At 42.1% G+C, this 27977-nt stretch overlaps 1 protein-coding gene across 2 annotated transcripts; it reads right to left on the minus strand.

Annotated features, from left to right (window-relative positions):
• Nucleotides 1–3471: 3471 nt before the first annotated feature.
• LOC101837286 (acyl-coenzyme A synthetase ACSM2, mitochondrial) lies at nt 3472–27801 on the minus strand. 2 transcript variants are annotated; one of them, XM_013113681.3, is made up of 13 exons: nt 27625–27801; nt 25136–25346; nt 24685–24892; nt 22635–22778; nt 21448–21604; nt 18183–18262; nt 17884–18007; nt 15085–15165; nt 9586–9687; nt 7709–7836; nt 7502–7601; nt 6464–6583; nt 3472–3797 (listed from the first exon to the last, which is right to left on the minus strand). In XM_013113681.3, exons 1-13 carry the CDS (start codon nt 27799–27801, stop codon nt 3705–3707), a joined length of 1725 nt encoding a protein of 574 aa, XP_012969135.1. In that variant the 3' UTR covers nt 3472–3704. The 2 variants fall into 2 exon arrangements, with proteins under 2 accessions (XP_012969135.1, XP_040589131.1); XM_040733197.1 differs by having other exon boundaries at nt 7502–7616.
• Between the last annotated feature and the right edge of the window lie 176 nt (nt 27802–27977).

Here is a 27977-nt window from a genome sequence, read left to right on the forward strand (position 1 = left end):
GTGTTTGAGTGTGGGTGCTTATGAAGGTCAGAGGACAATGTGCAGGAGTTGGTTCTCTCTTTCAACCATGTGGATCTTGGAGATTGAACTCAGGTTATCAGAATTGGTGGCAGGTTCATTCTTCTGCTGGTAGACCTCATAGGTCCCATTTTTCTTTCAGAGTTTTCTTCTAGTGTAACATTGGGTACCTGAAGCCATGTTTGTACTAATGATGATCAGATTTCATGCAAACGACTCACATCAGCCAATTAGATTTGTTTTTCTTTAGAATTAAGTTGGTGGCATTGAAGCAGGAAGGTAACAGTGTCAGATGGTAGGGAATGAAGAAAGCTCATGTGATGACATCATCCTAAATTTCCACAGTGAATAGGATGAATGGATATGAGGATCAGGGAATATGATCCTCTGCTCCTATGGAGCTTGGTGGGGTGGTTGCCTGCATCCTTGACCTTACTGATGCTGGCTATACCTTTGTGAGTCCTAGTTGACTGTCCATAACATGGCTCAGGTTTTGAAACAGAACAACCTTTCAAATCTAATAAGCTTATAATATTAAACCCAATGAGGCTTGATTAAAAGAGTAGTTGTGGAAGACCTGGACCAGGATTTATTTCCAAATAAATTATAGATTTTTATTCTTGCTGACATCATAGTTATAACAACCTTTTAGGATATGCCAACCAGTGTAAAACACAAGCAAAAAGCATAAGCCCATACTGTCTAATACATGCACAATGTGACATATACAGACCTCAGAGACGAACTCTTTAAAACTTAACAATAGACAGGTAGACCAATGGAATTTAATTGAACACCCTAATATTAACCCATGCATGTATGAACATCTGATTTTTGACAAAGAAGCTAAAATTATACAATGGAAAAAAGAATCTTCAACAAATGGTGCTGGCATAACTGGATGTTGGCATGTAGAATAATGAAGATAGATCCATGTCTATCGCCATGCACAAAACTTAAGTCCAAGTGGATCAAAGACCTCAACATAAATCCAGACACTCTTAAAAGAGAAAGTGGGAGGCACCCTTGAACGAATTGGTACAGGAGACTGCTTCCTGAACATAACTTCAGTATCACAGACACTAAGATGAACAATTAATACATGGGACCTCCTGAAACTGAGAAGCTTCTGTAAGACAAAGGACACAGTCAGCAAGACAAAAAGGCAACCCACAGATTGGGAAAAGATAGTCACTAACCCTACATCTGAAAGAGGGCTGTCTCCAAAATTTACAGAGAACTCAAGAAGCAAGTCTCCAAAACACTAAAGGTTCCAATCAAAAAATGGGGTACAGAACTAGATAGAGAATTCTCAGTAGAGGAGTCTAAAATGGCTGAGAGACACTTGAGAAAGTGCTCAACATCCCTAGCCATCCAGGAAATGCAAATCAAAACAACTCTGAGATACCATCTTACCCCTGTCAGAATGGCTAAAATCAAAAACTCCAACAATAGTTTATGCTAGAGAGGATGTGGTGAAAGGGAGCACTCCTACACTGTTGGTGGGAGTACCGACTTGTACAGCCACTTTGGAAATCAGTATGGAGATTCCTCAGGAAAATGGGAATCAGTCTACCACAAGACCCAGCAATTCCACTGTTAGGCATATATCCAAAAGATGCACATTCATACAACAAGGATGTCTGTTCTACTATGTTCATAGCAGCATTATTTGTAATAGCCAGAGCCTGTAAGCAACCTAGATGCCCCTCAACTGAAGAATGGATAGAGAAAATGTGGTACATTTACACAATGGAGTACTATTCAGTGGAAAGAAAAACAATGGGATCCTGAAATTTGCAGGCAAATGGATGGCACTAGAAGAAACCATACTGAGTGAGGTAACTCAGTCACAAAAGGAGAAACATGGCATGTACTCACTCATTTATGGATTTTAGACATGAATCAGGGGAGTGACAGCATACAATCCCACTGCCAGAGAGTCTAGGAAACAGAACCTTCATCCAGCAACTGATGAAAGCAGAGGCAGATACCTACAGACTGAACTCCTGGAATCCAGTGTCAGAAAGAGAACTGATGGGCAAAGGAGTTAAGACTGGGCTGGTTTAACCCACAGACACAGTTTACCTGAACAAGGGGGAGCTCTTGGACTCCAGATTGATGGCTGTGTGGAAAGCATGGGACAGACTCAGAATCCCCTGAATGTGGATGCCAGTGAGGAAGCCTAGGTAATCTATGGGGCCTTGGGTAGTATTTATTCCTGTTGTACAAATAGACTTTGAGTACCCATGCCACAATATGGGAGGCTCTCTCATCCAGGACTCTTGTGGGAGGGCCTAGGCCCTGCCCTGGATGAAATGACAGTTACTGGAGATCCACCATGGAGGGCCTCACCCTCCTTGGGGATCAGAGTGGAGATTAGGTGGGGGACTGGTGGGCCTGGTGGGGAGGGAGAGGGAGTGGGATTGACATGTGAAACAAGATTGTTTCCAACATAAATAAAAAATAATTAAAACAAAACAAAACAAAACTTAACAACTTTTCTTTAACATTTATTTATCTGCAGTTTAATTAAACAACATAGTATTGTGTTTACTTACTTTAATAGGGAAAGAGAGAGAGAAAGATAGTGTTAAACAGAGACCTTTTTTTAACCTGATACAGACTATAGAAGTCAAAGTAAACATACTGATGGACCAAGGGAAGAGCTCAAAGTTCAGGTATTACACACACAGAACCTGTCTCTATTATTTCTCTATTGTGTGACTGGATGTTGTCATTTAATCTTGCCTCCTCTGTAAAACTTGTAAAAAATTGATAGAGACTAGCCCCTAGCAAATGTTTGGTCAGTAGTGTACTGTTATGGTCACTGAGTGTCCTTAAGAAGAGTCATGGGCTCTTGAGAACCTTCGCTTTCATTTCCTAATTGCCCAGTTCTCCTAAGAAAGCTCATTAACCCTTGCTCTAGGTTACAGGTGAAGCTCTGCTCCTCAACATCTCCCTTGAACCCATAGATCTGCTGGTCGGGTAACTCTGGTAGCTGAGCCTGCAGTTTATACCACCTGTCAGTCCTGTGGGTTCCCCAGTCCATAAGCGGCCACAAACCCCTCCAAAGATGGCCCTCAGAGTTTTGATTTTGAAATGAATTTAATATTGATTCTGGGAAGTGTAGATACAAAAAGAAACGTGAGCCACAGGAAGTGGCATGTTTTGAGGTGCAGAAGCCGAGCCTGCAGATGCCAGAATGAGGCTGAATGGGCTGTGACACGTCTGGGACAGTTCCTTGTGCATGACAAATGCTCTGTAAGCAGTATTTCCTCCACCTTTGGACATGATGTCCCTAAGGATTGAGGCAACTTGGGGAAGACTTAATGTCCTGCACATATGCTCCTCCTTTCTTAATTTCTCTTCAGTTCCTTCCCTTTTCTTTTCTCCCTCTCTTCATTCTACTTTCCCTTCTTCCTTCCTTCCTGCCCACTATTATTTGTAATTGCTTTTCTTTGCTGTTTTAGCCTTTTTCACATTATTTTTGTTTTTTCTGCAAATCTCTCATTCGCTATTTCTTCTTTTAACATCTAACATGTCATTGTTCTGTGTTAATAACTAAGCAAAGGCAGAAATCACACATAGCCTCTGCATGAGTAATCTTACATCTCTTCAGGAAGACTAAGACATCACAGGAAAGGAATGGGGAAGAGAAAGCCCCAGCAAGGGCCTTGCAAGTTTCACTGTCCTGATGTTTTCCATTCCTTGGCTCGGAGTTTGGCTCGCTCAATTTTTCCCGTGATGGTCTTGGGAAGGTCCAAAACAAATTCTACCTGTTGTGAAAAATTACATCAACATGGGTCATTGATGACCACAATGGCATTGGAGTTTTTTAGAGGGGCTTCTGTGAGCACTAACTCTTAAGGTTACAGGGTCCAGGTACATGAGGATAGAGGATGGAGATGCTCTAAGTCAGTTCTGTTTGCAATAAGAAGTCTCAGAAGGTCTCTTGAAACCATGACAGGAAGAAGATGGCTACAACAGAACAGGAAGGTCCAGAGCAGGGTGGTTCAGAGCACTGGCTTGTATATGCAGTCTTGAAGAGAGGAGAAGTAGCAAAATGAACATGGCATAGACCAGAGGCAGACACCTGAACTTATATTTCAAACTCTGTATGCTTTTGTTCCTAGTCTATCTAGCTTTAGAAGGTCCTTCGACTTTTCCAAGATTCAGTTTAACTATTAAGTGTAATAAAGGATAACAATGATATATTTAGGTTGTTGTGGAGATAATATGAGATTGTACATGAAGTAGACATTCATGAATATCAGGCTATTCATCTGGACCAGAGGAGACATCTAAAGCAGACATCTGAAAGTTGGGGACACGGTTTTGAATTTCGTCTCAATTCTTATGATGTGTTTGACAAAACTACAAAATCTCACTGATGTCACCATTTTCTAATTCAAAGTGAAGGAGTCACTCTAATATTCTTGAGTATTAAGATATAGTTGATAATTCATTGAGACTTTCACTTAAGTGACTCAGCTGGCTATGGCATTAATCTGGGAATAAGTTGTCTTTAGATTTAATAAAAGATAATAACTGTGTTTCTTGCAAAGAAAAACTGTATTACATAAGAACTGTTGAGAAAGGAATTTTCTCAAAGCACATAGGGATAGAACAGAGGCTGAAAATCTATGACCTGTAGGCAAAATACATACACATAGTCCCACTCATTCTGTTAGTCCCTCTTTATCGATGGTTTGGGTTCAGTGGGATTTAATTACCTGTGGTCAACTCCAACCTAAAACAGTAGATAGCAAATTCTAGAGATAAATACTTTGTAAGCTTAAGTAAATTTTTAATATTAGATTGTTCTAATTGGTTTGTTTTATTACCATTGCTGTTAATTTCTTAATGCCTCTGAATTTTAAACTGGACTTGTCAGAAGTATTCATATATGATGGTCAATCTTGTCAGTCTGATTTGATTGACAAGAGTCTAAGAGATTAGTCAGGTATATCTCAAGGGAATACTGGGTATGGGTTTCCCAAGATGATTGCAATGAAGGTTCTAATTTAATGAACACTTCAGTCCACTGATGCATCCTCAGCAATGGTGTTATTGGGAGGTGGTGAACAGTGGAATCTGGGAGTTAGAAGGATGGAGAAGATCCAGGAAAGGAAGGATCTTAGGATTATATATTGACCTGGCCCCTTGTGTTTGATCTCTGTTTATTTTCTCCTGAGGGACAGTCTCTTCCTCCACATGCTCATACCACAATGTGCTCTGCCTCAATGTGGACCTGGAGTCAACCAAGTTGAGGAATAAGGACTGAAATCACTGAAATCAACATCAATCCTTCCTTGTATGAGGTGTTCTCTCAGACATTTTTGTCATAGTTATGAGGAAAGTAATTGATACTGTATACATAGAGGGAAAAACCCAAAGTTTATAAACAGTTTGCTACTATTGAACTGCCCAAAGTAGTTCCATTTCATTCTAGTCCAGCTAGCACTACCCACCTGCTCCCCAGCCCTTGCTGACCATACCCTGCCCATCAGAACATTTCCTTGCAGCTGCACCTGGACTTCCACAGTCTTACAATCTAAAACAAATTATTTTAATTAACTGAGCATTCAAACCTTTGGAAACCCTGCTTGTCTCTGACATGACATAATTATGGTTTTTGGTTTTATAATTCCTAGCTGTGGCAAAAGCCTGCGCTTGGTCTCCAGACTAAGTAGAGAACTGTTATCTGGCTTTATAGTCGTGGTGGTCTGTAACTTTCTCTTGTGTACAATAACACTATTTGTGATTTCTTATCCACTGGGTTTCTTGTATTAGAAGGGACAATGATACTGACTCTGAGTGCTTTAGCATTTGAAGGCCAAAATAGAATAATTGCAGGAATGGAGGATGTAGCACTCCTACCAACCTCTTTCTTGTGCCTTCTCTAAGATTGCTGTCTTGACAGTCTCTTCCCACAGCAATATACATTTGTGCCTGTTCTACATAGGGCTATAATGGCCCTTTCCTGCTCCTGACTCCAACTCAGTGGATTTCTGAACTATCTTCTAAGTGTCCCATAGGGTTGTCCAGGTTCCTGTTGAGACTGAAGTGCAGTGTACTGTCACTCTGCCCTTCTCCTCCCCTTTCCATTCTTCCTTTTCCAAGAGGTGCATGTCACTTTCTTAAAACCCATACATATGAGTGCCCCTCATTGCAGCTGAAAGCTGTATAGTTCTGAATAGCTTTGCAAAGCCCCACTATACAGAGCGAACTCCCATTCAAGCATTTAGCTTTTAATTCAGAGTGAGTCAAAGGCTGTGGCCATTTTTCATGCACTAAGATAGTTGTTGGGTTGTTTGGGGACAGTTTTTGGTCACCACAGGGAGGACTTTTAAATTAGAGGTCTTGTTCTCATGCCAAAGAAGAAAACTATATCAGGGGTTCTTCTGTAGGCACAGGGGATGCAGAATGGTGAAGGCCTTACCTTCCTGGGGTACTTGTAGGGCGCTGTCACTGACTTCACATGTTGCTGCAGCAACTTGGTGAGCTGGTCTGGGTCATGGGACAGGAACTCAGGGGCAAGAACCACAAATGCCTTTACCACCTACAGCAAGGATGGGACCCAAGAGGAATCAGAATACTTATTCATCTCTCTGGAGGAAGCAAAAATCAGTATCGAGATGCCTACCACGACCACTACAACTGAATGCCAGAATTCATCCAAATGTCTGGGCCAAAGGAAGGGAAAACATGGGAAGTGGGTAAGAACAGCCAATGTTCCAACTTGTTCTCAGTGACTTATTTTTTGAATGAGGGTGAGGATAAGAGATCCCAGGCTTTAGTGATCACCAAGATTGCTGAGAGGAAAATAGATACAGAGAGGAAAGGCAGGACAACAAAAAATGGGGACTCTGATTTTAAATCTCTTCCAACTTCAGTTTACTCATCTGTAGGATGGGATAATGTTTTCACATTTAATTCACAGGAAGTAAAATAAAACCATCTACAACTCAAAGTTCAATGGAAGATCCTCTTTTTGCTTTCATTATTTTACATGCCTTGTGGCCCATATCTGCCAGACATATGACATCACCATGCATAATTGCACTGGAACACTGATCCACTTACCCACCTTTAGCCCTCTACACACACACACACACACACACACACACACACACACACACAGAGCACACACAACTCTACACAGTCCTGTAGTCCTGATGTTATAGGGTCCTCCTCTTTCATGCCATGGTTCAAGGGTTGCATCTTCTAGACCAAATCCTCCCTCTTTTACTATTGTCAAGTAAACAGGTCCATATATATATATAATTACATTTAATGCTCATGACAGTCTCTCATCCCACAAATATGAAACTGAGGAAAATAATGGTTAAGCAGTTTGGTAAAGGTCACACAACTGATTGTCAGTATGGTCAATTTGAACCCAAGCCATCTAGCCTATTAATCTGTGTTCTTAACCACCTTACAACATGGTCCCTGTGTTTCACAATTGCACTGTCACCTCTCCTCTGGTAGGGTCTGGGCTGCTGATCACAACTGTCTCAGCCACGGCAGGGTGCTCCATCAATGCATTCTCTACCTCTGATGGACCGATCCGGTACCTGCAAAAAGATGTCCTTTAAAAAGACTGGACACCCAACCTCTATGACTAAGAATCAGACAGAGCAAAACACTAGAATACCCTTCATGGTCCAGAAACAATGCTCACCCACTGGAATTAATGATATCATCTGTCCTTCCTATGAAATGGAAATACCCTTCTGGATCCTTGGTTCCCCGGTCTCCCAGAAGCCAAAAGTCTCCTCGAATATTGGCCTCTGTCTTCTTGGGATTGTCCTAGTGAGTATAGAAACAGAGAACTACTGTGTCTGCAAAGTCTAAGACCTCAGCCTCAGGACCTCCATGAACAGTCACTTCCCCTCACCACTTGAGCAGCTGTACATTGTATGGTGGACCTGTCATAGATCTACTGACCTTAGATCTTCTCCATTTATTTCAGTCATTTCACTGGAAGTCTCTAACCTGCTATCCTGAATCTAACCTATAGCTAATACTAACATATTAACTAATCTATTTATATTCTAGTGTGTTCCCCCTGTATATTCCATCTTTCCTTCCACAGACAGTTTAACCTCTGTTCACTGCACAATACCACTGAAAGTTATTGAGTCCATTTCCATCCTGGCTATTTCATTACACTTGGAAAGACTAGAGACTGACCAGCAGGGTTCCAAAGTCTCACCTGGTGTTCACACTTCTGACATGACTGGGCCCCTCTGTCCTAGCCCCCTTGCTAGCATGTGAGAATACATGCAGAAAGTGTGCAGGCAGTGTTTGGGGAAGAGTACAAAGTAACTGTGTTCTGGTTGCAGAGCCTCAGTTTCCCCTGTAGAGGGGAGGTGATAATTTGGAGTTGTCATAGTTTCTTTACTACACTTGTACATAGTGCAGTTCTAAGTGCTTCATAAATACCATTGCATTTACACCCCTTATGTTGTATGCATCACAATACCCAACTCATCAATGAGGAAGTGAGACAGGGTGGTGGATGACTTGTTCCTGATCACCCAGCAAATACTGGAGTAGCATTTGAATTTAAGCAAGCTGGCTCTTAAAATTTCACATGTTGTCTAAGAGCATTAAATGTGTTTAAAGTATACCAGGAGTTTTAAGAGTGCTTGCCTTTGTAGTATATGCTCAATAAAACTACCTAGTGTTTTTTGTCTTTTAGTACAGTTCCTCATGTTGTTGTGATCCCATCATAAAATTATTTTTTTGCTATTCCATAACTGTAATTTTTCTACTGCTATAAATCATAATATAAATAACTGTGTTTTCTGATGGTGTTAGATGACTCCTGTGAAAGGGTCACTTGACCCCAAAAGGGGTCACGATCCACAGGTTGAGAACTGCCACAATAAATGGTAGGAAGAGCATCATCAGTGGACCTGCTCACTTATTATCTTGAACACAAGTCTTTGCCTCATATCCAGAAGGTGTGTGTTTGAGGTTGTCTCTTATCCCCTCCCAACAGTTGTAGATTTGACTGAGTTTATAATCTCTGGCTTCACCATTGCTACCTGGAAAGAGAGCTGGTCTTATTCAGGTATTATCTGTGAGTGACTTCCAGAGGTCTGAACCCTGAATGCTGTCAATACTTCTATGATTCTCTCCGTGGAGTACCCAGCATGGCTCTGAAGCTCCATAATGCCATAAGGCCTAGAGAGCAAGGAGAATTCTCAGCACAGTAAGAATACTGGCATATTGTAGATTTTGTTGTTGCAAAGGCTTATGGGGAAAGGGGGAGGTTTTTAGTGATTTCTTAGTACTTGGCTAAGGATGGCAAGAGTGAATGGCCTGGCATCTCTCTTCATAAAGTACCCGTTCTTTTTTGTTCTAGTTTAATATTAGTGCTGGCTTACACAGAATTAGGGGTCATCAAGGATAAGTGCCCATTTTTGAACCTTGATAAATCTGTGAATCTTACCAATACCTCTTGGGGGCGTCTTTGTAATATTAGGAATCCACCATCCTCTTTGGTTAAACTTTTCTTACAGGGAACAGAGGGAGAGCATAGGTCCTCACCACATATCCAGAGAAGATGCCTATAGGCCGGAAGGGCTTCACCCTGATGGCTATGTCTCCTTCCTTGCCAGGGGGCAGGACATTTCCCTGCTCATCTATGACCTGGAGAAAGAGGGAGAGTGGATAGATGACCCACAGAAGAGAAGCTACACAGTGGTGTGATGGCAAAGTTGGACAAGTGGAGACCATTTTGCTCTCAGCAGGACCTAGAAGTCAAAAGAAGCAAGGAGGTTTAAATTTGGATTCCTGGTCCATGGCGAATGAAACAGAATACTAAAATGCATGTCTGTATAGTTACCATAGTGAACTAAATGACAGATCATCACACATGATTCTGAATCAGACATGTTGTCATCCTTTCAACAAATAGAAATCTACTTATAACCATAGACACATAAACAAAAATTCCAGTTCTCAGAATTCAGCCCAAATCAATAAAAAGAGAAAACACTTTAGTCACAATAAAGTCACTGTACTGCTAATAAAAATGAGTGTCATCCATTGATAAACACTAGAGTGGTGAAGCTTCTCTGTCTTGTCAATCATTGGGTTCTGTGCTGCAATGGATGCCTATTGACCTAAAAGGAAAGGTAAATGATTGTTAAACTATAAATACAAATTATAAAATGTTATGCCAAGTCATTTCAATTTTTCTTTCAAAATCACATTTAATGATGCAACTATCCAGCCAATTTGCCAGAGAAGCAAAGTGGTTCCTATTTTCTCCTTCCCATCCTTCTCTTTTCTCTCCCTCTCCCACTCCTTTTCTTTCTCTTCTCTTCCTTTTCAAAAACTGAAAATAAAAATATTCATTCATTCATTCATTGTGTGTGATTGTGTAGGTTGTAGTTTGTTCTCTCCTTCAACCATGTGAGTCTCGGGGACTCACACTTACACTCTGAGATATCACACTGGCCCTTCTCCTTTTAAAACATTATTTTAACATATCAATACGATTTTAAAGTTTTAACTTGTTATTTTTGAGAAGTTCATAGAGCAATGTTTTATTTACATCATTTCCATCCCCTCACCAACTCCTTTCCTGTCCCTCTTCATTCCTCTCAAATTCATGGTATTTTCTTCTTTAATTGCTGTTACATACATACATGCATACACACACATGTATACACACACACACATGTACACACACACACACACACCGTGATGAGTTCATTTAGTGTTGCTCAAATATACTTGTACCATAGGGTTGACTATTTGGGATTGGATAACCTATTAGGAGTCTTGTCCCTGGAGAAAACTGGCTCTCACTCTCAGTGGCCATGGAAGACTTCCACTTTTTCATGTAAATGTGTAGCCTTGTGAAATCTTCAGTTTTTTTGTGTTGAGTAAGGTCATTGTACAGGTTTTGTCTTGGCAACTGTGTTGTTGAGATTTCATGGATGCAGCTTCTGTCATCATCTCTAGAAGATAACCATCTCACAGCATAAACCCTGGTCTGCTGGCTTTTAGTTTTCTTGATCCTTCTTCCACAGTGTTCCCTGAACTTTAGGTGTGGGACTTCATTGAAGATGTAGCAATTGGTATTGGCTACCTCACTGCGATTTGTTATCTGCATTTGGATAACTTGTGGTTCTCTGTAGAGGTCCCAGTCTACTGCAGAGAGTGTGGGGATGATAGGCTTATATGTGGGTATAAGGATATGTACCTAGAATGCAACTAGAAATTTTATCAGTTTAGGGAAATAGCAGTAGTGGTTTCTCCCCTGGGATCCATGTCCTCTCCAGCCATAGGGCCAGGAATGAATTTTCTCCTATTGAGCAGCCTGCAAGTCCAATTTGCCATCTATTTGTTACCTCTAAGATATAACTGCCATTACTGCACCACTGGGGATATCTTGCTGGACCGGCACTTGTTACCAGGCTTTACATCTGAGTAGAACTATTGATTGCTATTCTCCCTGGTCAACTTGCATAGCACCTTAAATACTGTGAGAACTACGCCTCAGGAAGGAGATTTTTAGGTCAGTTCCTGCTCAATCTCTCCAAGTCTTGTGCCCAAGGTGTGGGGTGTCTTCACCAATAGGGTTTTATCTTCAGGTCCTAGAGGGCAACCAAGGGCGATAGCAATAGCCTATATTGTTTTGGGAATCTCTTGAAGCATCACCCCTAACCAGCAACTGCAAGGGAGGATTCCCATGTCTGGCATTAGGGCTTGGGGTTTGAACATTTAGTCTATGGCTCTTGAGGGAAGCATTAGCACCCATGTGGTATAACTTCATTTAAACTGTACATGCATACACAGACACAGACACACACACACACCTACATACACACACACACACCTACATACACATATATTTTAAATAAACATAATATAATATGTTTACCTTTGGCTTTTTCAAACATTCTTGGTGTTATTTGTCTCCTTTTCCACTCCTCCCTCTCTATTCCCCTTCACTCCCCTCCTCAGTCTCCTCAGTTAGTCTCTTCATTTTTCTCATTTTCCCTTCATATTATCCATGTTTTAATATCTCCCTCTCTAGAGGTTCTTCTACCCCACTCTCCCCATGAACTCTTTCTACCGTCTTGGTTTCTGTGGTTACAAAATTCATTACTTCATTTTTCTTTACTGCCGAATTGTATCCTGATGTGTATATATTTTTCTTTTTTCTTTTTGGCTTTTTTGAGGCAGGGTTTCTAATAGCTATGGAGCCATTCCTGAAACTCACTCTGTAGACCAGGCTTGTCTCCAATTCACAAAGATTCACCTGCCTCTGCCTCCCAAGTGCTGGGATTAAGGGTGTGAGCCACAACCACCTGCTCCATTCATCAGTAGAAGGACATTTAGGTTGTTTCTATTTCCTAGCTGTTGTGAGAAGCAGTAACGAACATGGCTGAATACTATCTTTGGAGTAGGATGTCAAGTCCTTTGGGCATATGCTAAGATGCAGTATACCTGAGACATATGGCTGATCTACCTTCAGTTTTCTGTGACTTCTCCACATTGATTTCCAGAATTGATATACCATTTTGTAACCCTACTAACAATGAATGAGGGTTCTCTTTCCTCATGTCCTTGACAGCATTTGTTGTTAGTTCTTTTCTTGGTCTTAGCCATTCTGACTGGGGTCAGATGACATCTCAAAGTAGTTTTAGTTTTGTATTTCCCTAAATGCTAAGGATGATGAATACCTTTAAACATTTCTTAGTCACTGATGGGGGATATCCAACTGTATGCTGTGAATATATGTTTCTCTTATTGGTTGGTAAATAAATGCTGATTTACCAGTAGCCAGGCAGAAAGTGTAGGCAGGGCTACCAGACTAGGAATGCTGGGAAGAGCAACACAGAGAGGAGCTGCCAGGGAGACGCCATGCAGCCACTGAAGGAGTAACATGCTGGAGCATTAAGGGTAAGCCACATTCTTGTGGCAATACATAGTTATTAGAAATCTGTAATTAACTGAGAGAGCTTGCCAATAAGAAGCCTGAGCCATCATCCAAATAATTTATAATTGATATAAGCTTCTGTGTGTTTATTTGGGACTAAACAGTTGCGAGACAGGAAGAACAGAAACTCTGTCTTCAAGCCATTTTTATGTTTTAGGTTTTTTTTTTTTTGAGACCTCCATTCAAATCCATAACCTATTTTTGAATTGGGTCATTTGTTTTCTTGACCTTTTGTGTTTTGAGTTCTTCAAGTATTCTGAGTATTACTAGTCTGTCACGTGTATAGCTGGCAGAGTCTCTCCCACTTTATGAGCATCCTCTCCACTTGGTTGGTTGTTTCTTAGCTGTGCAGATCTTTTTGGCCTTGTGAGGTCCTATTTGTCAGTTGTTGACCCTAATTCCTGAGCAAGTGGAGTCTTGTTCACAGAGACTTTTTCCTGCATTGATACCTCATAGGCCACTGCCTGTGTTTTCTTCTAGCTGTTTTAGCATTTTATGTTTCACATTTAGTTCTTCCATTCATTTGAATTTGGGGGTCTAACTTAAATTTACTTGTGGATATCCCAGTTTTCCCAGCACCATTTGTTGATGATGGCTGTCTTTCCTCCAGTGTGTTTTTTGACATCTTTGTCAAAGAGAAGATGGCTACAATTATGTCCACTTATCTCTGGCTCTGTTTTGTTGCACTAATCTTCGTGTCTGTTTTTATGCTGACACTGTTTGCTTTATTACTGCAGTTCTGTAGTATAACCTGAAATTTGTATGGTAGTCCCTCCAGCACTGTTCCTTTTGTTCGGGATAGCTTTCACTATTTGGGATCTTTTTTAACTTCCATATGAGTTTTAGAGTTTACTTTCTATTTCTGTGAAGAGCGTCATGGGGGGTTTTGACTGGGATTGCACAGAATAAGTAAATTGCTTTCAGTTAAGTGGTCATTTTCACAATATTAATTCTGCCAATCCATAAATATAAGAAGTCTTTCCATCTTCTAGTGTCTTCCTCAATTTCTCTCTTCAAAGAGTTAAAGTCTTCGCTGTGGAAGACTTTCCTTGGTTAGGTTGATTCCTACATGTATCCTTGAGGGTATTGTGAATGAGAGTATATCCACAATCTCTTTCTCAGCACGTTTGCTGGTCCTGTATAGAAAAATTACTAATTTTTGCAAGTTAATTTGGATCCTGATACTTTGCTGAGAGTGTAGAACATTTTTAGAAGTTTTCCGGTAGAATTTTTGGTATCTCTTATGTATAATGTCATATCATATGCAAATGAGGGATAATCTAATTTCTTCTTTTCCTATTTAATTTCCTTTTCTTGCCTTATTACACCTGCTAATACTTCCAGGACACTATAGAAAGGGAATGGGGAGAGTCAACAGCCAGGTCTCATTCCTGAATTTAATATGATTTCTTCAAACTTTTCTTCATTTAGGCTGATTTTGGCTCTGGGTTTCTTATTAAATTGAGCCCTTTCCCCTGCAGTCCTGTTCTCTATACAACTTTTATCGTGAAGTTGGGTTTGGATTTTGTCAGAGGCTTTTTAAAAAATACATTATGGATATAATCATTCAATTTTTATCTTTAAGTCAATTTCTATGACTTGTTATGTTTACTGATTTAGCTAAGTTGAACCATGCCTGCATGTCTAAATAAAGACAACTTGATTATTGTGGATGATATTTCCTATGTGTGTCTATATTATGTTTACAAGTATTTTGATTAAGTTTGCATCTATGTCCAGGGGCATATTGATTAGAGTTTTATTTGTTTTGTTGTAGTGCATTTACTTAGCTTTGGTGTTCAAGTTATTATGGCTTCACAGGAGTTTGAATATGTTTCTTCTGTTTACATTTTTCAAAGTAATTTTTAAAAGTATAGATTGTAATTCCTGTTTGAAAGACTGGTGTAATTCTGCTGTGAATTGATCTAGATTTGGGCTTCTTTTTTTTTTTAGTTGGAAGGTAGGCATCTGGGTTATTCACCCAACTGAAATAGCATACCTAATATTAGTTCCACTCAATGAAAATGTAGTAAGTAAATACATGACCACAAATTAATGTTTTCCATCCCTCCTTATTGCCCTTAGCAAACCTGTACGTCATAATGGGGGACAGCTGTTCCCAGGGAGCCTGGTTTGACGGTCATTGTTCTGGAAATTCTGCAGGTGAGTCCCTGTAGAGAGGTACAGACAGAACACCATGGCTCAGGAAGAGCTGCACAGTCAGCGAGGGAAGGGTTTGGGGAGCAGGTCCCACTCCAGCTCTCAGCTATTCCTGTCTCCTCCATTCCCATCCTCTGTTTTTCTCCCTTTTCCAGGAACCCCAATCCTAGTAACTCCACCAAACTCTTTGTTCAGAGACAATCTGATTACTTCCCAGGGAAGAGAAATGAACAACCACTCTCCAGAAATTCAGTTAGATGAGAGCAATGAGTTTCCACATTTTCTAACACAGTAGAGTGACTAAAATCAGCAGCAATGAATCACACATCTCAAAGATGGAGAAGAAGCAATGTTCCCAATGTAGAGGAAGGATAAATGTTTGAATAAGGGGACACACAGATGTACAAATATCACCCAGTAGGGGTGTGGTGTAGCTTGGTGGTAGGACAATTGTCTAGTATGTGCAAGGTCCTGGACTTGGTTCTGAGCTTCACAAGGAGAAGAAAGAGGAGGCAGAGGAAGAAGAAGAGAGGAGGAAATTGAGAAGGAAAAAGGAAGGGAGGAGGAGGAAAAAGTGGAGGAGCAAGAAGAGGAGGGGAGGAGGAGAAATTTTATATTTAGTTCTTATATGTCAAGGAATTTTTAAAATTTTAATTTAAATTAGAAACAAGTTTGCTTCACATGTCAATCCTAGCTCCCTCTCCCTCCTCTCCTCTCCCACCCCCCTTTAACCCTCCCCCAATCCCTCCCCCAATCCCCACTCCACTCTCCAAGGAGGGCAAGGCCCTTCATGGGGGATCTCGAAAGTCTGTCATATGATCTAGGGCAGGGCCTAGGCCCTCCCTCATGTGTCCGTGTCAAGGAAGTTTTTAAACTACAAAGTTAGCCGTCTGCAATCCCAGAGGCCTACAAGATCTTTGGGACAGTTTGCTTGAATACTGAAATGAACCCTGCCTCAGAGAGGTGTTCTCCTCTAGATGGATGACAAGCCGTACTAGGCGTGCACTCCGTGTACCGTGGTCCTCACTTGTATTCACAAGCTCTTCTTGACTGCTTAGCACTGCAGCACTGCCTCCAGCCTGCTGTGTGCAACACTACCGGGGCTCCATTAACCAGAGAAGGAAGATAGGTGACAGGGCAGAGAGGAATGCGGAGGGTCACCAGAGAGGATCAGAGAGGATGACACTCAGAAAAGGGGCCAACCAAGCTGGGAGACAGAATCACAATGCTCTTCCTAAGAAGTAGCACAGAGTAGTGCTGATACATGCTATACACATGCTGCCAATCAACTCCAAGATTGCCTGGGGGGGGGGCAGAGACTTCACTGGCTTCTCCTTGTGCTTTGTTTCTATACCTGACAAATCTGAGAGTTTCAGTTTTCTACTAATGTGTGACTCTGTCACAGAGAAATCCCATGATCATTTTGTCTGATTGGACAGTTGCTGTGTTTTGTTGTTATGGTGGTGGAATTTGAAGGTGGAGCCTCTAAAGTCAGAAGAGGAATCAACTGAGAGAACCAGGCCCCAGCAGATCTGTAGCCACAACACAATCCCTGAGCACCCTGACTCTGAACTCAGAGCCAAAGAAACATACTTACCCCTAGAATCAGAGCCAGTTAAAGAAATATGCCTCAACATTAAAATTAGAGCCAAAAGGCTAAAAAGGACCAGGGAAAGAAACACAGTTTGGCCCTGAAATCCGAGCCATCTCTGCCCCTGATCAACTGAAACACAAAACCAACCAATTCTTGAACAGGAAAACCTAGCCAGTCCCTGCACAGAGAAGTAGCTCTCTCTAGTCTGGCAGCATGACCTATTCCTGATCTTAGCTCAGGGAAGAAGTTCCCTCTAGTGTAGAGGGGTGACCTCTCCCTGACCCCTGACATCATGGACTCTTCCCCATAATGGGAAGGGTCAATCAGAAGCAGGCAGATCCTCACCCTACCAGGAATAGCCAATTCCACGTCTGTGACTATGCAGGTTTGGAATGCCCCAATCCCTCTCTTTTTTGCCTGGCCACTATAAAAACACCCTCCCAGCCCTGCTCAGGAATCCTCTCTGTCCTGCTTCTGCTGCTGCTGCTGTGAATGGACTGGGAAGCCTGAGTTAAGTCGCAATAAAGACTCTTTGCTTTTGCATCAGAATCAGACTCATGGTGGTATTTGGGGGACTCGGACTTTGGGCATAACACAATGGCTTTCTTAAGATTCTGTCAGTCACACAAGAGTAGGTTTCTACAAAGCAAGGCTACCCCTTGTTTTAGTTTGTTTGGCCCATGTCTGTTTTCCCATCCACTTTTCATCATGAGTTGAAGCACCACGGGGATACCAAAAATATGAGCAGATGCCAACATCCAATCTTCAATTTCCAAGGCTTCAAAAGTATGAGCCAAAGTATCTACTTTTCTTCATGAATCGCTTAGCCTCAGTTACTATGTTATAGCAACACAGAACAGATTACCCCTCTAGCTGTTGACTCCTCTTTACCTTTTTCTCATAGCTCTTTTCATTGCCTACCATGGGATCTATTTCTTGATTTTTCTACCTTCTCCCCCACTAGAATCCAATTCCCATGAAATTGGGAACATTGTCATTTTGATCCCATAGTAGATGCTCAATAAGTATTTTTCAACTTAAAGAGTGATACACTACTTTACAATAACCCAATTAGCAAACAGAATTTGAAGTCTGGCTGGAGCACTCAGTCCATGGTCCCCTAGGGAGTAGATACCGTTTCTGTCTGGCCGTAGAATTCTCGGATGTACAGTCCTGTCTTGGCTTTCCAGTTCTCCAGAGTCTCTGGGAGAAGGCTCTCCCCTCCAGTGTAGCAGCTATGCAGATGTGGGAACTTGTACCTAAGAAGAGAGTTTATTTTCTCTTAGCTTCATTGGAACTGAAATCTACCTAGACTTGGGACTGAGTATGGGTACTATGATGGTGGCCCTGTGTTTATATAGGCTAAGTGTGTCCAGATAAATAGGTATAAGGATGGGTTTAGAGGCTCCTACCAATCCCCCAAATGTCCATCACCTGGAAAGATCCTGTTGTAGCAACATCCGGTAAATGAGGGGGGCACCCACCAGGCTGTTGATGGGATAGCTGGATAACACCTGTGAGGAGAGAGCCTTCTGAGACAGTGCTCATTAGACCAGATGCCAAACTCACCAAGGCACACATCACCATGAGTCATGACTTCTCAATTTGTAGTGATACAGACTGAAATCCTAGTTTGTCTGTTGTATTTGTTTTAGACTTAGCAAGTCTCATGATTCTTACATATGCTCAAGACACAACAGAGGAATGAATACAAACAGCAAGAACTTCAAGATTCATTTGTAATACTTTTGTTGATGGCTGGCCGGCTCTTCCCAGTTTAAGACTCACCCTTGTAACCCCACCCCTACCTCACCAAAGGATGTATAGAGCCTCCGCTATCAAGGGGAATAGATTAATGTAGGGCAAAGGGTCAGGAAAAGAACTCCCTGACTCTCACTTGACCCCAAGACCAGGACCAGGGAAAGAACACCATGACACTGACTTGACTACAAGCCAAAGACCAGGGCCAAGAAAGAACACCCTGACCCTAACTTGACTCCAAGTTGGAGACCAGGGGTGTACTGGGTGGTTTTGTGTGTCAACTTGACAAAAGCTAGAGTCGTCAGTGGAAGGAGCCTCATCTGAGGAAATGCTGCCATGAGTCCAGCTATAAGGCATTTCCTCAATTAGTGATCAATGGGGGAGGGCCCAGCCCATGGTAGGTGGTGCCATCTCTGGGCTGCTGGTCCTGGGTTCTATAAGAAACCAGGCTGAGTACATCAAGTCAGGGGAAGCAAGCCAACAAGCAGCACCTCTTCATGGCCTCTGCATCAGCTCCTGCCTCCAGGTTGCTGCTCTGTTTGAGTACCTGTCCTGACTTCCTTCCTGGTGAACAGCAATGCTGAAGTATAAGCCTAATAAACCCTTTCCTCCCCAACTTGCCTTTTAGTCATGGTGTTTCATCACAGCCATAGAAATCCTAACTAAGACAATGGTCAAGAAAAAACCCAAAACCAAACAAAACGTCAATACCTGAGCCTGTCCCAAGATCAGGCCACAGAATCCCACCAATCCCTCAGCAAGAAATCCCACCAATCCTTGAGCAAGAAGTCCCACAAATTCTTGAGCTTCAAGATCAGGCCACATAATCCCTCCAATCTCAAACTGCTCTGGAAATTTCATCCCCCAAGAAACTATATAAACCCTATCTTCTGCTCAGTTCTCTGCTGCTTCTCACCCAAACAGAGATGGCCACCCTCCTGAGGTTTTCTCTCCCAATCGGTGTCTTGTATGAGTTTTGTTGTGTGGTATGACTTTATGGTATTGCTTGGCTCCTGACTGTTGGATAACTTTCCCTTCAGAGAGGTAACACGTGCATTGGGGAAGCCTTTCCCCTCAGAGCTGTAACACATACACCAAATGCTGCAGCAAATGAGTTATACAATCTTGGCTCAGTGCCTTGACCTTCTGGATCTAGGTTTGTTAAAGGCTATTTCCACATAAATATTTGTGAGAAACCATAGTGGTCAAAAGTGGCTAAAATCATGTCTCATCATTTCCAAAGCAGTGTCCAAGAAAGGCCTAGAACTGAATGCTGACTCTGCCTTGTGCTTCCTCCTGCAGTTCCCGCAATGACCTCATGTAGCATGTACTGTGATCCTGTTTATGGACCTGAGCCCCTCAGGGTTAAAAGACTCTCAAACAACTGGAGGAGTCAGTGTTAGCCACAATGCTGTTTTCCTCACCACATTTGTTTTGTGCAGAACTGAATGGTGATCTAAGCAAACATCTAGAAAAAAAAGAACATTACTATCACGTAATAATTTCCTGTATGTGTAACTAGTGGCCCTGTGTAGTTCTGTAGTATATTTTTGTAATCAAGATGAAAACACACTTATTGCTTGTTACTATGTAGGAAGAAGTAGCTACAGCTTATAGCTTTGCTTAATGACTACCCCAGACTCTAAAGGAAACCAATGTTATTATTTTTTAGAATTCCTCCCAGGTAAATTCACCGAACTGGACAGAAACCAAACACCCACCTATAATATGATGGGAAAGAAATGGTTACATGTTATTAGAATGGAATACTATAGAACATTTAAAAAGAACAAATTTCAGACACATGCAAAAATATGGATTAACCTCACAGAGCAAATTTGCTGAGTGAAATAAGCCAGACAGAAAAGATGATCCATCCTACAACTGAATTCACAAAAAAATAAGAGAAGATGTGAAATTTAAGCTGGTAGAAGTCAAGAGAGCTATTAACTTATGAGGTGAGGGCATGGCCAGGGGAGATATGGGAACCTTCTGCAGCTATGGAAAGATTTAAGACTTCCATCTGGTGATGGTTACATGGGTGTCTGATATGAACCACACATTCCATATGCTGGATGGATCCATAGGCTGGATCTCTAAGCCTCAGGTGATTAGATTTGGAGATAATGATACTGGAAAAGGATGTGTACTGGAAAAGGATGTGTCAATGTTTCATTAGTGTCATAAGAAAAGGACAAGATTCTATCTCTCCTCCTTGCCTCACCCCTCCCTCCTTCCCTCTCCACCTCTCCGTTTCTCCCTCCACTAAGGCAAGAAGATGATCTCCTAAAGCCAGCATGAGGTTCCTCACTAGGAAGACAACCCTCCAGCACCTTGGTCTTATTGAGTTCATCGTTCAGAAGCATGGGCAACGTCTGCTGTGTGAGCCTCCCTGTCTGTGGTATTCCTGAGGAGCAGCCTAAGCGGACAGAGGCAATGTATCAAGCAAGTAAATTCTTCCCCAACTGTACACTGTAATAGTGGCATTTCACACATTTTAACTATCGTCTTGGGTTTCACTGCAAATGAAGGAGGAAATAGGACACACATACACACGCTCATGCATAGACACCTGCACACATACACAGACAACACATGCATGCATGCAAGCATACACACACATGTGTGACAGAGATGATATCACTTTTCATCCCTTTATCTGAGATCTGACAGAGAAAGATGTGTCTCTTAGTTGAGAGAACAGCCACCTAGTACCTTCTCTTGAACGCGTTTGCCATTCATCAATGCCTGTGTCTATGTCTTTCCCTAGACCATGAGCTTTGTTAGATGGGTGCAGACTTCCATCTTGCTTCCTGCTGTCCACTGCTCAACCATGTGGCTGGGATTTAGCAAAACTTTTATGAATTGAAACCAATAGCCATGATCTGGAGTGTGCAGAGCCTACTCTGACCAACCAATGGGGGTGGTCCTCTCTTACTTTTAGAACAGTCTGTGGATCAAACTTCGGCAAAAGATAGACAAAGACGCAGGCTCCCAATGTCCAAGGTTCCAGAAATGAGGTTAAAATGTTCACTATCCAACCTGTGTCTGAGATGGTCCATACTGTGTCGGAGACATTCAGGCCTGTCCAGGAGCTGAGAACACAGAACATAGGGACACAGAGCTGAGTGCACACTGATGGTGTGATGCTTGAGGGGCTGTGTGGGGGAAGGACGAGAGGTGGGCTATGTAAAGAGGTGGCAGAAAGTATGACCCAGAAGACACAATTTAGTAGATAAGTGAGTTTTGCTCTCACCTTATTCCCAATACTAGGCTGACAAGTGAAATCACCCAGGAAAAGCTTTCTAATTGTGTGCGTGCGTGTGTGTTGAGGTCAGTCAGATGCCACCTCCAGGATTTAGCATATCAGATTCAGGCCACCAAACTCTACATTTTTAATGTGAATTCTGTAGAGCACAAGTCACCCTGATTGTGTGACAAGGACTTTACGAGACTATACTCCTTACTCCTAATTAAGACTTATTCAGTTTTCTGATATTGTTGGCTCAGAGGTAGGACATTCATGCTTTAAAAAGATTTCTAACATTAAAATATTTACCACAATAATAATAAAATTACTATTGCAGGAATGATCTGTGGGAAAAGAGCATGGAGATCTTCAGTTATTAGTTCATGAAGACCTTGGCACCATACCTTCTGATTCCCCAGGTCATATTGACCTAGTAATGAAATTAGTGCTGTCTTGAGGCCTGTGTTCTGGAAACTCTGAAAACACTGTTACCTTATTACTCTAATGATACTTTTCACATAAATGAATTTGCAAAGTAATATGTTGTTGACAAAAAGATGTCCTCCTAGAATTTGGGTGTCATCAAAGCAAATTGCCAGGGCCCCAAAAAACAATGTAGAGAGCATCTGGGAAGGGGACATCTGTGCCCCATTGCTATTTTTCATCCTACTAGTGTGGCTTGAAACAAGGAAGGTGTCTTGAGACCTTGTATTGTCTAAAACAGAGATGCTATATTATATTGAAGAATTCCTAGTATGTGAAGCCTTGCTCCGTTTGCTTCCCTCCTCAAGCTCTTTCTAGAAGTCTCCAAGACAAATTAGACCTGACTTCAGATCAGTCATCATGAATCTATAGAAGGAACAGGCTCAGCTTACTCAGCGTCCATCTTGGCCTTGAGGCCCAGGCTGGAATGGGAGTGTTCTGCCATCTTGGGAAGACCACTGGTCCCACTAGTGAAGTAGATTGCAGCTGGTTCATGACTTCCAGTCTCCACACAGTGATGAGTATTGGATACATCCCTACAAGAACCAGAAAGTCAATGTCTCAGATCTAGCCTATATAATGATGGTTTGTGATTCATCTTCCCTCACTAGCCTTCAAACTGACAAGGGCAAGTCAGATAACCTGTCTCTGAAGGGAAAATATTGAGTGGTAAACTTCATGCATTCCTGAGTGAGTCAGAATTAGCATTTTGTTAACTATGTAAGTACATGTTACTGTTACTTAACTTCTGTGAGTCTCACTTTCCATATCTGTGAAATGGGGAAAACATAACCTATCTCAGAGAATTCACTGAGAAAGCTAACTCTACCACAAAGATAAAGAGAACATACTTAGCTGGGACTGAATATTAATTTAGTTGTGGTTGACCCCAGAATGATAGCAGGAGCACAGAAGGAGAGCAGTTAGTTTTCCAAGTGATCAAAACATTATTTATTTTTGTTTTATGTGTATGAGTATTTTGCCAGCATGTATGTATATGCACAATATGTTTCCTGTGGAGGTTAGACAAGGGCATTGGATCTCCTGGAACAAGAGTTACTGACAGTTGTAAGTTGCCATGTAGATGCTGGGAATCAAACCCAGGTCCTCTGGAAGAGCAGTCACTCTCTCCAGCACCCCACATGGTTTCTTGATACCCACTTTTGTTCTCTGGAATAACCCACAAGTCTCTTAGTACCTTGAATTTGAATGTCTCAAAGCTGGTGTTTTATTGTTTATTTTTATGAAAATCATTTTAAAGATCATGACAATAGAAAGGAAAAAAACCCTTATATTCTCCCTAGATGTTTCCTAAGGCATATGTTTCTAATGGAAGGATTTTAGGCCTGTAGCAAGAATCCCACTTATCCATCCAGTCTTTCTATGAAATTCTGGAAAGACCATTATTCTGGAAAGTGTATTCCACGGATATAGAATATGGGAAGAAGAACCTGGAACTCAGGGTACTAGGTGTCTCTTAGATGTTGCCTCACGTTTCATCTATGGCTGTGGTGAATAGTTCTGGATGCCTTTCAGCCCCATTAAGATCAATAACGTGTTGTTGTTCCAGTGTGTGCAAGAGATTCTTAAGGTCAAGGTGTGTGTGTGTGTGTGTGTGTGTGTGTGTGTGTGTGCGCACGTGCGCGCACGCACCACACATGCCTGTGCATATATGCTCTTATATGTACCTATGTAGTGTGCCTGTCTGTCTGTATGTGTGTGTATATGTAGTATGTGTGCATGTATGTATATGTTATGTATATGTGCTTGTGTAGTATGTGTGTGTGATGTATATGTGTTGTATTCATGTGAGTATGTGCTAAGCACACACCTGTATGTGAACATTCAAAGGCCAAAGCAGGGTTGTTAGGTGTGTCCTCTCCTGATTTCCATGCTAATTTCTGGAGACAGGTTCTCTCAATGAACAAGAATCTTAGCTTTTGGGCAAGGTTGGCCTGTGAACTCTTGGAATCTGCTTGTCTTTACTTCCTAATGCCAGAGTTATAGGCATGTGCAGCTATGCTGGCATTTTACACAGGTGCTGGGGATTTGAACTCGGGTCCCCATATTTGTACAGCAAGTGCTCTTACCCACTGAGCCATAGTCTCAGAACCTCGGTCTCCAGGCTTTTTTTTTTTAAATGCTACCATGGCATGGGAATCTGGGTCTACAAGTGTAAAAGCCCAGAAGTGTGTGGTGGATAATGCCCCTTACAACCATCAACAAACGAAGATGAAAGTATTTGTTGGTCCTTCCTTAGAAAACCCTGGGGTCATTCTATGTGCTTCTCAGAATGCTGCTGCACACCCAGTCCCACCCACCTTTCGAATGAATTAAACACTGTTAAACACTCGCTTTTGCTTTTCTTTCCTCACTGTCTCATTCTCCTTAGTCCTGACTTCCTCTTCTGGTGAGAAACTGGCTAAGGCAGGAGATACTCACTTTAGCAAAGTCTTGAAGTTGAGCCATCCTTCTCGCCTGTTATCAGATACCAGCAACTTGATTTTCAGAAAAGAGCAGTCAGGGGCCACCGCATCCACTTCCTGAGCCACTTCATCCCCAGCCACAATGGCTCTGGCCTTGGATGACTGCAGCCTGTAGAGTATGTCTGTAGATTTCATCTGGATGGTTCCAGGCATGAAAACAAGGCCTGGAGAAGACAAATGGTTTAAAGAGAGCTAGGCAGTGAATTGCCTTCTTCTCCGGAGAAGGACTGTAAACAGTCATAGGGGCTAACAGGGAAGGGCAGATGGGATGTAAGGACCAGTAAATAGGAAGTAAGGACAGCACATTCTATGGGGAGGGGGTTCTTTAAGGAGAGGAAGCTGCTGTTGTCTGCCTTCTGTTTTCCTTTACAAGAGAGAGTGTCCAGCCTGTGTGGACCATTACTAACCAGTCCGTATGCATCCCAGGGTCACCAGCCACCACTCTGGGACTTGGCTAAGTACCACTGCCACACGGTCCCCACGCTGCAGGCCACAGGGTCCCGAGAGGACGTTAGCTGCCCGTTGGCTGATTTCACTCAGTTCTCTGAAGTTCCACTTTAGTTCTTCTCCGCTGCCATTCATCCACCATAGGGCTGGGCGTGGAGGTCTCTTGCCAGCCTGAAAAAAAGAGATGGCCTGGTGATCAGAAGACCCATGGAGATACAGCAAATAAAACAAATTGCAAATCTAAGGGTAGGCTTGTTGATCCGAGGCTATCCACACACTATTAAAGAAGTGTTGAAAACCCTCAAAAATTTGTTTTAAGTGAGGGTTATGTCTATGAACACTAGAGCAAAACAGAGACTTTTGATATGCATGCTCTAAAAATATAACCGTTGAAGCACATTCTATATTACTGTGATAGGTAATTTTGATGGCTAGCTGGAATGGCTCGGGGGTGCTTAGGAGATGAGCAAAGCACATCTCTGAGGTGTGTGTGTCTCCGGAGATGACCGGACAGTGTGGGCTCTGATACAACCGGTGGATTAATAGCTTGGTGGTTACAGGTTCATTGTTTCACCAGTCTTGACTTATATCATATCACTTCTTTGGTCTGTCATTACACTCTTTGTCAGGGATGAACAGCAATAGTTTCCCAGGTAGAGTCACACAACAACCTTACACCTTGTTCCATCTTCAGCATGAAAAATGGCACAATCTCCTTACTGAGATTGTGTAATAGTGCCAAGACCTTGGAACAGCATTGTTACAACTCACCATTGTCATAGCTCAGTATTGTTACAGAACATCATTGCCACAGCACCATTTGGATAGTCCTGTTTGATGCCCCTGTTGGTTAAGTCTAGCCTTCCTCCTGCCTTAGCCCCAATGATCTGGTTCATCCTCTAGAAATGTATTTCAGGTGAAGGCAGTGGTAGCAAAAGAAACTCAAAGATGAACAAGAAACTTGGAAATTTCTGCCTCCTGTCCCTCTCCATCTCTATTGTGGAAGCCATTTTGTACTCTGCTGAGTGGAAATCTTACCTGTACACTTTGGTGACAAAGACATGTGGCCTAGCTTTCTGGGAAGACTGGCTCAATCTTGAGCTTTGATTGCCTCCTATGATCTGTGTTAATCATATTTATCATGACCATCGCCATGATAAACACCTTAATATTTCTCTTAGCTCCTGGGTTCAGAGGCTTTGATCAATATTCCTTGGAACCATTGACTCTAAGAATGCGGTAAGGCAGAGCATCATGGCAGTAGGAGTGGGTGACAGAGACTACTCACTTTGTGACAGATAGGAAGCTAAGAGAGAAGCAGAGACCACAGACGAGGCAAAGCCCTCTAGTTACATTCCCAGTGATCTATTTCCTCTAGTCCCACCATTTAAAACCTCCATCACCTCCCAAACCATTGTCACCAGCTGGAGACCAAGTATTTAAACTGAGCCTGTTGGGATAGTACATGCTTAGTCCCTCAACAAGTTCGCCATCCCATCTATGCCCCAGCTCACTACTTTCTATTTCATGCCGGGAAGTCCCAATAGAGAGTGGGTTTGGGGTTACTAGGTTCTTCCCCATGTCCTATGTGCCTCTGACCTTATTTTTAAAAATATTTATAGTGGCATGTATTAAATACACACAATCATAGGTTTTATTACATTTTCATACATGTGCACAGTGCATTTCAATCATATTCACCTTCTTGTCAACCTGTCATCTTTGTCTGTCCCCCTCCCATCCTTTCCCACTTCTCTTGATATCCTTCTTCCTCCCAGCTGGTTCCTCTTCTACTTTTATGGTGTGTGTGTGTGTGTGTGTGTGTGTGTGTGTGTGTGTGTTCCAATAAGGTTTATTAGGGTTACTCCTAGGAGCATGGGAGGTTTGTTTATAGAAACATGGGTACATTACTAGTGGCTACACTACTGAACAAAATGTTTCTCAGTCCCTCATTAACCTTTAACTGCATATACATCCTCTGGGAGATGGGGCCCAATGAGCTCCTCCCTACTCCATGAAATCTAATACAAGTAATTATGAGTTGCTGTGAGTTCGAGAGTGCAATGGGCATCTCCACACCCCCACCTTTTATGTTCTTTCTGTCTCTTCTTCCATAATATTTCCTGAACCTCTGAGGGGGTGATGAAATGTCCTATTTGTGGAGAATTCAACAATCTCCAATTCTCAGCACACTGATCAGCTGTGTGTCTCTGGTTGCAGCTTATCACAGTTGTCACTGCCAACTACGTGTGTTGTTTCTCTGACAGAACAGCAGAGCTCTCTGCCTTTCTTTCTCTCAAGTCAACCTTGTGTTGATTGAAGGAAGATGGACACCCTGCCCACAGCTCCCTTTGGTGTCTGAGATATAATAAGTATCCCATAAATCACTACAGAAGGAACTGAAAAATGAATGAAGTCAATCAAACGGTGCCATTTTCTCTCCCATTACCTTTTCCATGTTGGCCCAGTGATCGACCACATCATTAGCGAAGTTGAATTTGGCAGGTATTTCTTGGTGGCCCCACTGTATGGACAATAGTTTCTTGATATTAATATGGAATGTACGGATGGACATCTCAGTACCCCAGAGGGTACAACGTCTTGGAATTTTCCCAAGCCAATGCATGGTCAGAGCTGTGAAGGAAGGAGGAGATATAGGTGAGCTCTTCCCTGTTAGATTGTGATACTCAACGTCAGCTAGTGGAGAGAATTGTTTCCATCCTCCAGGATTGATTGGTTGTGTTTGTGAGTGTATTGAATTGACACTGGGTGCCTGGTTCAGTCTCCTTCTATGTGCCATTC

The sequence above is a fragment of the Mesocricetus auratus genome, unplaced genomic scaffold (genome assembly GCF_017639785.1).
Source record: "Mesocricetus auratus isolate SY011 unplaced genomic scaffold, BCM_Maur_2.0 Super-Scaffold_4256, whole genome shotgun sequence".
Lineage (NCBI taxonomy): Eukaryota > Metazoa > Chordata > Mammalia > Rodentia > Cricetidae > Mesocricetus > Mesocricetus auratus.

Bases quoted from the DNA above. Each gene is read 5' to 3' on its own strand.
- LOC101837286 (XM_040733197.1), bottom strand. From the start codon at position 27,801: ATGCATTGGCTTGGGAAAATTCCAAGACGTTGTACCCTCTGGGGTACT. The intron at 15,166-17,883 runs GTATCTACTCCC...ACCTCTCTACAG, and splicing joins TCTACGGCCAGACAGAAACG to GGACTCACCTGCAGAATTTC. The intron at 9,688-15,084 runs GTTTGCTAAGGG...CTCTTTCTCCAG, and splicing joins TCCCCCATTATGACGTACAG to GTCATAGATGAGCAGGGAAA.